This window comes from Orycteropus afer, unplaced genomic scaffold (assembly GCF_000298275.1).
Source record: "Orycteropus afer afer isolate SDZICR_OR568_19922 unplaced genomic scaffold, OryAfe1.0 scaffold00080, whole genome shotgun sequence".
Lineage (NCBI taxonomy): Eukaryota > Metazoa > Chordata > Mammalia > Tubulidentata > Orycteropodidae > Orycteropus > Orycteropus afer.
Genome location: NW_006921667.1, coordinates 7,366,143 through 7,377,688, shown reverse-complemented (window position 1 = coordinate 7,377,688; position 11,546 = coordinate 7,366,143). Strand labels below are relative to the sequence as shown.

Genomic DNA, 11,546 nt, shown 5'->3' with positions numbered 1-11,546 from the left:
ATCCTTCCCTTCAAGGCTCAGGGGTCCAAGATTATATTCTGTGTCTGTGTTAATTGGTTTCCCTTTTCTTTGTTGAAGAGGGTCTGTGCAATCCTCTGCCTAGTCCGCCATCTTGCCGGATCCCCCAGATCACCTTTCTTTGGAATGGGCACAGACAGATTTCTTTCAGTTGTTTGGATATATTCCAGATTTTTTGGCATAGAAGTGAGTGCTTTCAGCATTGTATGTGTTTGTTGAAACATCTCCATTGGTATTCCATCAATTCCTAGGACCTTTTTTTTTTTTTTTAATTTTTATTGTGATTTGGGTGAAAGTTTACAGAGCAAGTTCATTTCCCATACAGCAGCTCACATACACTTTGTCTCATAATATTGACTGCAATTTCCCACAATGCAACAGCACCCTTCCCACTTCCTCCCCATAGTTACCTCTTCCCTGTGTCCTTCACTCCCATGCACTCCTGCCCCCCGAGCTGTCTCCCTGTGGATACACAGCCCTTCTATTCTCCCATGATTGATCTCTCCATGTAGTGTATCTACTTATTGTAAATGTTCAGCTCATATGCCTGTCTTTTGTTTGGCTGGAAGCCACAGGAGTTGGTTCAGTTCCAGATCAGAAGGGTACCTAGGGACCATAGTCTCAGTGGTTTCACCAGGCTCTGTCAGACCAGCAAACCTGGTCCACCCTCTTTTTTTTTTTAACTGATTTTGAGTTTTGTTCCACATTATTCTCTTTCTCTATCCAGGGTCTCCTGCATAGATCCCCCTCTGAGTGGTTGACAGTGGTAGCTGGGCACCATCTAGTTCTTCTGTTCTCATAGTTGTATAGGTATGGTGTACCAGTCACTTGGACTAATTATTACCATGCATCTTTGGTTTTCTTCATTCTTCTTTGCTCTGGATAAGGAGAGGCCCATTGTTGCATCTAGATGCCCGCTTGCAAGCTTTTAAGATCCCAGTTGCTACTCGCCAAAGTAGGATGTGGAACAGTGTTTTGTGTAGTATGTTATGCCAATTGAGCTTGATGTCCCCAGTGAGTATGGTCCTGAGCCCACGGGTCCAACTACTTGCTCCCTCTGGATAGCTGGCTGTGGCCAAGAAGTGACTAAAACTTTGTCAGCTCTATTACATACCTGGGAATTCTTACAGAACATACATACCAATACACTTATAGAAACATTGACTGCCAACCCTATACATGGTCATGGACACACTCCTCCCTGCATGTTGTTGTTGTTGTGCTGTCAAGTCAGGGCCGACTCATAGGGACCCTCCTTGGGTTCCGAGGCAGTATCACTATGGAAGTAGATTGCACAACCTTCCTTCCACCCCCCTGCATAGACATACCTAATAGTTCAGCCTGTCCACCCATCTATCCACCCGTAGATCAGTGTTTGCCTTCACTGACAATGCAGTACTGTATGTGGGCTGCAGCTGTTTTTAAATTATCTTCAGCAGCATTTTGTTAGCATGTGAGATAATGATATTGATCAATAATTTCCATCTTTTATTTGCTCAGCTTTTTTTTTGGAGTGGGTACAAATGGTCTATTTCTTTTAGTTGGTTGCTCAGATAGCTGTCTTCCAAATTTCTTGACATAGATGAGTAAGTGCTTCCAGTATTGCATGCATTTGTTAAAACATCTCAGTTGGTCTTCTGTGAGCTCCTAGAGCCTTGTTTCTTACCTGTGCCTTTAGTACAGCTTAAACTTCCTTCTTCTGTACCAGCAGGTCTTGGTCATATGCTACCTCCCAAAATGATTGAATGCTGACCAATTTCTTTTCTTTCTTTCTTTCTTTCTTTTTTTTTTTTTGTACAATGACTTTGTATATTCTTTCCTTCTTCTTTTGATGCTTTTTGATTTTTGCATCATTCAATTTTTTTTTGTCCGTAGAGTCCTTCAGTATTGTAACTTGAGGTTAAAATTTTTCTTCAGTTCTTTCAGTTTTAGAAATGCCAATCATGTAACTCCAGGTTTTTGCATATTTTATTGTAATACTTTAGCTTGTCTCCTTGAGCTATCCTTTGAAATTTTTTGTTCAGCTCTTTTACTTCATCATTTCTTCTGTTTGCTTAACTACTCTACACTTAAGAGCAATTTTCATAGTCTTCTGACATCCATTTTGGTTTTTTTTTTTTTTTCCCTGTCTTTTCAATTCTTTTTTACTTTCTTCATGTGTGCCCTTGATATCATCCCATACCTCTTCTGGTCATTGATCATTTACGTTCAATGTGTTGAATTTGTGCTTTAAATGTTGTTGTTATGTGCCGTCGAGTTGGACCCGACTCATAGTGACGCCTCCTTGGGTTTCCAAGGCAGTGTCACTCTGAAAGTAGATTGCCCAACCTTCCTTCCGAGGAGTTGCTGGTGGGTTTGAACTGCCAGCCTTCTGGTTAGCGGTCAAAGGCCTTAGGCACTACACTACCAGAGCTCCTATGCTTTAAATAGATTGTTTAAATATTCATCTAAATTCAGATGGGATATATTTAAGGTCATTTTTTGTCTTTTGTGGACTTGCTTTGATTTTTTCAGCATCATCTTGAATTTGCATATGAGCAATTGATGACCTCTTTCATAATCAGCCCTTGCCTTTGTCTTTACTGACAAATTTGAGCTGCTTCTTTTGATCCCTGTGTATCCAGGAAGGGCCCTGTGTATAGTCATTGTCTGTATTGTTGAAAAAAAGTATTTCCAGTGAATAAAATCATTGGTCTTGCAGAATTTTATCACACAATCTCTGGCATTATCATTCCTATCACCAATGCCATATTTTCCAGGTAAACATTTGTGTTCCAGTCATGAGTAATTATCAATACAAGTTTCTCTTTATTCTTTTTTTCTTTCTGCTCCTAGGCTCTATCATTTCGATTGTCCTGTTCTCCAGTTTGCTGGTTCTTGCATCCTCCAACTCAGATCTGCTGTTGAACCCCATTAGTCAGTTTTTCATTTCAGTTATTGTACTTTTTAGCTCCAGAATTTCTATTTGGTTTCTTTTTATAATTTCTCTCTTTATTTGATATTCTCATTTTGTTCATACCTTGTTTTCTTTAGTTCTCTGTCTATATTTTCCTTTAACCCTTTGGATACATTTAATAGAGTTATTTTAAAATCTTTATCTTGTAAGTCCAGTATCTGAGCTACCTCGGGGGAGGGGGATTCTGTCACTTTATTTTGTTCCTTTGAATGGGTGAACCTTCAGTGTCTCTCTGAATGCCTTGTGGTTTGTGTTTTAAATGGGACGTTTAAATAATATAATGTGATAACTCTGGAAATCAGATTCTCCCCATTTTGTTCCTTTTTATTGTTGAAGATTATAATAATCTATTGGTTTAGTGACTTTTCCAGACTATTTTTGTAAAGGCTGGATTCTTTGAAGCATGTGTTGACTCTGTTTCTTTAGCTATTGTTCATGTAGTGTTCTGACAGAGACTTCTTTGAATACCAGGATTTAAATAGAAAAAAAGGAAAGGAAAAAATAGGGGGGGGGGAACCCCACCTCTTGCTGTCTTTGTAGACTGGCTCTGTGCTGGGGCTTTCCTCAATACTTAGCCAGACTTACACTGAGCATAAGGATCAGGTTGAGGTGAAAGTGTAGGATTTTGTTAGGTCTTTCTAAGCATGCGTCTTGCCCTTGGCATGCATGTGGCTCTCCGGATTTTACGTGGGTGACTTTGAATCCCCCAGTTTCCCAGGGAAGTGCTTCCCCTGCCTCTTTTTTTTTTTTTAAATCTTGGCTCAAGCTTTCTGCTGTACATCTCAATTGCCCTCTTTTGTCCCAGGTGGCTTCTGGCTCATTTCCTTTGCAATGCCTTGTCCTTCAAGAGGGGCAGAACAGGCATTCTGTTTCCATCCTTTAGGTGGGCACTTGACAAGTTTGAATAGACACACACAACCATTTGTGCTCTGTTCATTCAGAACTAGGGACCATGGTCCCAAGCTGGAAACATGGCTGTGGCTTCAAGGGGGTGGGGGTGGGGGTGGGACCCAAGTTAGGATCAAAAAGCCACAAAGCTGTCCTACTGTTTTGATGGCTGTGAACCACCAGATGTTCAGCAGAGTTCCAACAAGGTTAGTTCTAACAGTTTCTTCTTATTTTTTGATGTTTTCATGAGGGTACAGGAATATGAAGCTTCTCACTCTGCCATCTTGGTCTTCAATATTCCAGTAGTGTCCAAACTGGAATAGTTGGCCCTCATGCTCACAGGCTCTGTTGGGGTGAACCCTGGGTCTCACTTGAAACTGAGTTGTTCTGTTCTTCACACCCTTGTCATAGCCCACAGCAAAGAGAAGTAGCATGTCAGGGGAGCCAGGAGCTGCTGGCTTCTGAGAGGAGGAGAGCTGGCACCAAGGAAGGGGCAGAGAAACCATACCCAGCAGACCATTTAGAAACCATGGGTCTGAGGCCATAGGTGTGCCGCCCCCCCCCCTCCCCTAAACTGCACAGCCTATTAGAGTCACTGATCCTTAAAACAGTGATCCTGAGGCACAGGAGAACATGCTGGAGATATGCTATCCTGTGGCCTCTGTTTGTGCATGTGATTCTTTCTAGAATGTTCTTCATCCAGAACCACCATAGGAAGCAGGTTTGGGTGTTGGAAGAATTGTGTTTCTGTTACCTGGAAAATTTGCTGACATGAGTCCTAGCATTTTGAGTACCTGCACTATCACTGGCTTCATTCCCATAAACTCCTGTGTCCAAAGGAGAGCCTTAAGGGATGACTACTTCCTGTTTTTACTAATGGGTTCCCTGCTCTTTCACAGAAGAGACTCATGATGCCTTGGGAGACAGCATGGGGCAGACAGAGAGACTTCAAGTCCTTGGGGGGCAAGCCTCACAGATGGTCTGTTACCTGGGAGAGGAATACTTCACAGGGGCCTAGAATTTTAGGACTAAGGTGGAAATAGTGATTCCAACCTTTTGTTTGACAGATGGGGACCTTGAGACCCCAAGAGAGGGAGAGAATTGCCCAAGGATGCACCAAGCTTACAGCAGACCTGAGCCTTGAACCCACAGCTACTGTAGATAGTGTGCTGTGCCCCTTCAAGCCCACTCCCTCGTCAGGCTTCAGCTCAGTGAGCAGGGCAGTCTTGACAGGGCTATCCAAGAGTGTTGCTTGCCTCCTCTGTCCATTGGTCTCTGTTGTCATACAGGCACCTGTGGGGGCCTGAAACCTACTCACCATACCTCAGCCAGCCTCAGCCAGGGGCTCATCTGGGCCGGGCAGCTGCAGGGAAATGTTTTCTGAGGAGAGAAAACGGGAAGGGAAGAGGAGGCAGACAGAGATAGTGGGCTTCTCCCACGTGTGCAGGCCTATGGACCACCCTCAGCCACCTCCGAACTCCCCAAGACTGCTGGAGGATGTCACTTGAGAGTTCTCAGTGTTCCTAGGACACAGGGAGCTGGGGTTGGTGCATAGGGCTGGGATAGCTGCTTGAGCCTGCCTAGGTAGGGATGGCCCATTCATACTGGTGGGCCCTGCATTAGGTGGGAAACTGAAGCCATAGGGAGAGGAACTCGCCTGAGGCCACATAGCTGGGCAAGCTGTGGGACCTGCTTTTCAGTCAGGAAGGTCCTCTGGAAGGAAGTGACCCCTGGAAGGATAAGATGTGACCTAGGGAGAAGGAATGGAGAGGTAAGATCAGTAGTTGCCCAAAGTAGGGAGGTATACAGAGGTGAGAAGAACCATAAGGCCAATGTGGCTGGGGCTCCAGGGCAGGTGGAGGGGCCCCTGAGCCCTCAGAGGATCCTGAACCAGCTTGTGCCATGTCTGGTCCCTGTGGCAGGAGCCTCCTAGCTAGGGGTGGGGGCACACTTGCTGGGGCTTCTAGAATGCTGACTCCTACATGGGCCAGATGGGTGATGGCCCAGTGACCTCCTGCCCTGCCCTGCCTTGTCCACAGGTGATTACTTCGGGATACTCAAGGAAGCCAGGGTGACCACATTCCCGTTCAGTGTCCTGGACAACCCCATGTACTGGGGCAGCACTGCCAACTACCTGGGCTGGGCCATCATGTGAGTACCACAAGACTAATGAGTGGTCCTTAGGAGGTTCTTACCTGTGATAAAAAGGAAGGAAAGGGCTTGGTGGTTTGGCTCTGTGGCTGTGAGGCAGGTCCCTGTTGCTCTGCCCTGTAGGTGGCACGGCAGTAGCCTCAGATTGACACTCACATGTAGCCTAGCTATGTCCCCACACAACCTCTCTTATAGACTCTGAAATTTGGATTTCATATGCTTTTCATGTTTCATGAAGTACTCTTCTTTTGATTTTTTTTTTTTTTTTTTAACTATTTAAAAACACAGACGCTGTTGTTGGCCCAGGGGCTATATACTTTGTCAGCCTTGTGCTAGAACTCAGCACTAGGAATACTTAGGCATCTCCTGGGCAACCACCAGGGAGTCAGTCCTGTGTGAGCGCCTCCACATGTAGGGTCCTCACTCTCCAGAGAAGGGACCCCAGTGCTGTGGGAGTGGGCTTCCTGACTGTTGCCTTCCCTAGCCAGGCATGTGGTCTGGACGTGACCCCACATGGTTCTATCCCCACAGTCAAGGAGATGGCCTAGGGAGAGCTGCAGGTGCCAGGCTTCCAGCCAAACCCTCCCCATCCAGCCACACACACCACCTTCCACCCAGAGCAGTTGTCATCAAGTCAGCTCCAACTCATGGCATCCCCACATCTGTCAGATTAGAACTGGCTCCATAGTGTTTTCAACGGCTGATTTTGGTTTTGGAAGGCAGATCTTCCAACCTTTTGGTTAGCAGCCAAGAGTTAACCATTTGCACCACCACTTTCTATAGAGAATTTTGTTTCTAGAAAATGTTCTGCTGTTACTTAGCATTTGAAAACCACTTGCCTAGAATTTTACAGGTATTGCAGGGATTGTGAGACTGACACAGGACTGGGCAGTGTTTCATTTTGTTGTTCATAGGGTTGCTATGAATTGGAACAGATTCAATGGCATGTAACAACAACAGAATGTTGCAGGTACACCCAGAGATCAAAAAGTTTAGAGGACGTCAGAGGAATGAATCTCAAATGGAATGTCAGTGATAAGATGCTCTCTTTCTCCTCTGCTTCACATCCCCATAGTCCCCAGCCCTTTGCAGTTTTACTGTGAACTGCCTCTTTCTCTCCCTCCCTCTTTGCTGCCTGGGTTTGGGCAGTGGGCTCTGAGTGGAGACTCCTCACCTCTAGACTTTTCAGAGAACCCCAACTCTGAGTCTGACAGATGAGCAAGATGGAAACAGCCCTCTTGCATGTTTCCCCCATGCTGCCACAGTTCTCCGACACACCCATGTGCGAGCTCCTGCTCTATGCCAAGCACGTGCTCAGCCCACCCAGAATCTGCCCCTGCTATCTCCAGTTGGGCACTGCCTCTGTTCTGCAGCCCCCACTTTCCTACAGTCACCAGGGCACTGAGGACAGTACCGACACATGTCCTTTCTGTCTAGAGTGCCTGTGCTCAAGAATTGCAGGTGGATGAGTGAGGGGTTGTCCTGGGCACAGGGTGCCAGGCCAGAGCCCTTAGGGGCATGTGGCAGGCTCTCTGGGAATATACCACCATGTGATGTGGCATGCTGAGGCATGCCATCTGTTCCAGCCTACTGGAGGCTTCTACTGTGGCTTCCAGGACCTGGGCACCCAGGTGGGGGTCCTGGAGGCAGGGCTTCTGGTACCTTGCCCTCCCCAGGCCTTTACCTGCTCAACCTCTAGCAGAGTGAATCACCCCTCCCACGGGACCAGCATCGGGTCCAATTCTGCTGTGCAGACACCACCCTAGGCTCTGGGCCAGGCCTGGGCTCTGCATGTGGGCTCCTCCGGGCCTTAGTTTCCTCGTCTGCAGTGTGGGGATGATCATTTCCTCATAGGGTTGTTATGAGGTCAAGCAAGACTGTATTTGGGAAAGAGAAGAGTTTCCGTTCCTCAGTAAGGCTCTGCTTCTATCTGGGCTGGTGGTGGAGAAAGGGAGGGCCTCTCTACAAAACACACAGGACCAGTGAGCAAGGTTGGGGAGGGCAGATCATATTCAGCTGAGACTCCCGCCTTCTAGAAGTTCCTGAGCCAACGGGTGGATGGCCAGATAGAAAGTGCACGTGGTGTATGGAATGTGCCAGGGACCAGGCTGGGGCTTGCTGTTTTTGCATCATCCTGCCTCTCCTGGGGCTCCCAGAAGACAGACGATCAGTGTTTGGGTGGGCCTTGGGCCTGGGCTCTGTGTCATCTTGCCCTAGGGTGGGGGAACATGGTGGCCCAGCCCCCCACAGTGCGTGGTCATCCACACCAGAGCACCCAGGAAGCAGTTCTCAGCCATAGTGGGCAGGAAGGGTTCCATTTGTGCCCAGTGGCCTGCTGTCCCCTCCTCCCCACTGATTTGGGTATCGTGACCCACAGAGGTCCCAGCAGAAATAAATGGAGGCCGGGCTTCTCAATGCCCATCCCCAACAAGCCACTTGAGCCCTTCATACTGTGGAACTAGGCCACTGTCTAAAGAACCCACAAGATGCCCTGCCGCCTTGCCATCCCACTGGGCGTCCTGGAGACCCTGAGCCCTGTGCCCAGGCATCTGGGCCTATTTGAGGTTCTCTTTGTCCAGGCCCACCCCACCCCACCCCACTTTACCCCCTAAGCTGGAGGGTAGGGCAGTGTCCCTGGTTCTGAGTTAGAAATCAGAATGCCCCAAACATGGGGCCATGGACACCCCTTCATGGAGCCTAGCTGGATCGGTGGGGATAATGGGACATCCTGGCCATGGCCCCTGACCACCAGACCCATGTCTCCCACAGGCATGCCAGTCCCTCCGGCCTGCTGCTGACTGTTGTTGTGGGCCTCGTCTACGTGGTTGCTGTCCTTTACGAGGAGTGAGTGGCCATCACTGGTTGGGGGCAGAATGGGCCATTTTCAGCGTCCTGGGTGGTTCAGGCCATTCTCAGTGTCCCGGGTGTTTCTGCCCATGCCAGGGGCACAGACCAGAGTGGCAGATGGTGGCACAGCAGGGGCCTGGAGGCCAGGGCATGGTACTCAGCTTCCTCGACCCCAAAGAGGGCAGATGATCAGGTACCATGATGCTGCCCATGGTCAGGCTGCCCACAGTCAGGCAGCCCCTGCCCTGGGATACCACGCTGCTGTGGACTCTCCTGGCCCCTCCAGCCCCTTCCCATTCCTCTGCCCATTTCCATCCCCTTTTATCTCCTCTCAGCCCCTTTCAGGTCCCCCTTCTGGTCTCTGAAGCCCTGGAGCCCTCCCCCAACCCATCAACTGGCTCTTGTGGGAGAGGGTTGTCTGCTCTGTGCTTGGGTGCACTGATTGATGGCCTCTCTTCTCACCCTCTGTCCCTACATAGGCCCTTCACGGCAGAGATTTACCGGCAGAAAGCCACCAAGTCCCACAAGAGGAACTGACAAGCTGGCAGGTGCAGCCCAGAGGCAGTGGCTACACCAGGGTTGCATCCTTGGCCCATCCTGCCCTGGGAGACACAGCTGCCACTGCTCAGGACTCACACCTCGTGGCTGCCCTGGTGCCTTGGAAACTGCTGCCTTGGGGGCCCAGCTGGCTGCCATGTGGCCTCTGAGCCCCCTCTGCCCACTGTCCCCACATCCAGACTCTCCAATAAAGGCCTATGACTCAGCATTGCCCCAGTCTCTGTCAATCCAGGTGTGCTCAGGGCTAGGTGACAGGTGGGTTCCAGGGGTAGGAGTGGGGACAGTAACTGAGCATTGCCTCCGGGACTCTTATAACCCTGAGAGGTGGGTGTCAATGGGCCACAAGTGCAGAGGAGCCCCTTTTCTTGGCTTTTCCCCCTGGGGGTCCCAGCCTCAGCAGAACCACCATGAGGTTGGGAGTGCCATCTCATGCCTCAGTGTGTCCTTGCCCCCTGCTCTCCCCACCAGGAGCCAGGACCCCCAAGTGAGTGCCCATGCCATGGGGCCCTGTGATCATGGGATCTGGAGGAGGAAAGGGTGTGTGGGAGGTGGGTCACAGTATGAATGAGTGGAGTCTAAGCAGAGAGGGGTCCCCAGGGCCCAGGGAGGGTGGGTCCCAGGAGTGGGATCCTGATTGCCACAGGGGAGCAGAAGTGGGAAGGGGAGAGTGTTCCTTGTCTGTACCTTCCTGGCATCAGCCCTTCTACTTCCTGTCATCAGCCCTTCTACTTCCTGTCAGAGGTGACATGGCCAGGCCCTTAAACAGTGTCTTCTCCCACAAGGCCTCGCTATCCTGCACAGTCTGGGACCCAGGACTTCAGACAGCCTGGCAGGGCCTAGGATAGAGTCACCAAGGCAGAACCCTGAGAGAATAAAAAATAATACTTTAGTGCACAAAGAGCCGGGGAAGAGAGAGGAGGGATTCTCTGCTTGGAGCTCACTTCATCTGCTGTCTCCAGGCCTCACTGTCCCTGCACAGGCCCAAGCATGCCCTGTACTCCCTGGGACCCCACACAGCTGAGAGCTGCCCTAGCTGGGTACAGGCTGGGGGCCCTGCTTCTAGAGTTCTTTTACTCTACACCTTTCTGAAACAGTTTGGATCTTTTTATAAACATGAGCACCTACTACTTTTGTAATTATGTTAACTACCATCAAGTCAGCCCCTGACTCATGGTGACCCCATGCACAACAAAGCCAAAGGCTGCCTGATCCTGCACTAACCCCACAATCAGTTTATGGATTGTACCACTGCAATCCAAGGGTTTTCATTGGCTGATTTTTTGGAAGTAGATCACCAGGCTTTTTCTTCCTAGGCCATCATAGTCTGGAAGCTCCACTGAAGCCTGTTAAGCTTCATAACAACACAGAAACCTCCACTGATGGATGGGTAGTAACTGCATCAGGTGCACTGGCTGGGCATTGGACTGAGGTTTCCTGTATGGAAGGTGAGAATTCTACCACTCAATCATCATGGCTCCCACTTTTCTAATAGGATAATCTTATAGCAGGATGAGGGGACTTGGTGGCCAAGCTCTCACATGTTGCTTTTGTTTACTTTCTGACCCTTGCTGAGCAGGTGCATGAGGTTTGGCCTCACAAACACGGTTTACTTGGTCTTGCAAAACCTAGTGTTCATGGGTCAGCTGAAATGATTTAAGGTTGGGGAGGTGAACGTGGCTAGGGTCCAAACCTTACCAGATAGAGGGTATAGCAGTTACTCCCAGCTTTGACATTTGACATGGGGCAAGGAAGGGAGCTCCAACTCTAGGCTGGGCCTAGCCACTGGATCTCCATCGGAGAGCTAGGCTCCAGCCCTCGACCCTGCCACTCTTGGGCCCTCTAACTTCACCTAAAAACATAAACATCATAGGGCAAGGGGCCATGGTGGGAATGGCCACATCAGATCCCACCCCCAGCAAGGAGCTCCAAGTTGTAAGTCAGTTGTAAGTCACACCCTGTACCATGATCCACAGCAGCTGTGGATACAGTGCCCCAGTCTCAATTCCTTCTGGAAAATGACACCACTCTCAGCCAGGCATTTCATGGCTGCAGCCTCAGATCAGAACAGTGGAGATTCGGGGCCTCTGGAAGACTAGCAAGCTGCAGATGGCTGTCAGATCACTCCTGC

General features: G+C 49.2%; 1 protein-coding gene across 1 annotated transcript in view; it reads left to right on the top strand.

Annotated features, from left to right (window-relative positions):
• The window catches only part of PEMT (phosphatidylethanolamine N-methyltransferase), a 229,048-nt gene extending 219,651 nt beyond the window's left edge, over nucleotides 1-9,397 (top strand). Inside the window, exons 4-6 of the mRNA XM_007941448.1 lie at nucleotides 5,902-6,013; nucleotides 8,783-8,857; nucleotides 9,340-9,397. Coding sequence (XP_007939639.1) covers nucleotides 5,902-6,013; nucleotides 8,783-8,857; nucleotides 9,340-9,397 — 245 coding nt within the window. The remainder of the gene's footprint in view (nucleotides 1-5,901; nucleotides 6,014-8,782; nucleotides 8,858-9,339) is intronic.
• Nucleotides 9,398-11,546: the final 2,149 nt, after the last annotated feature.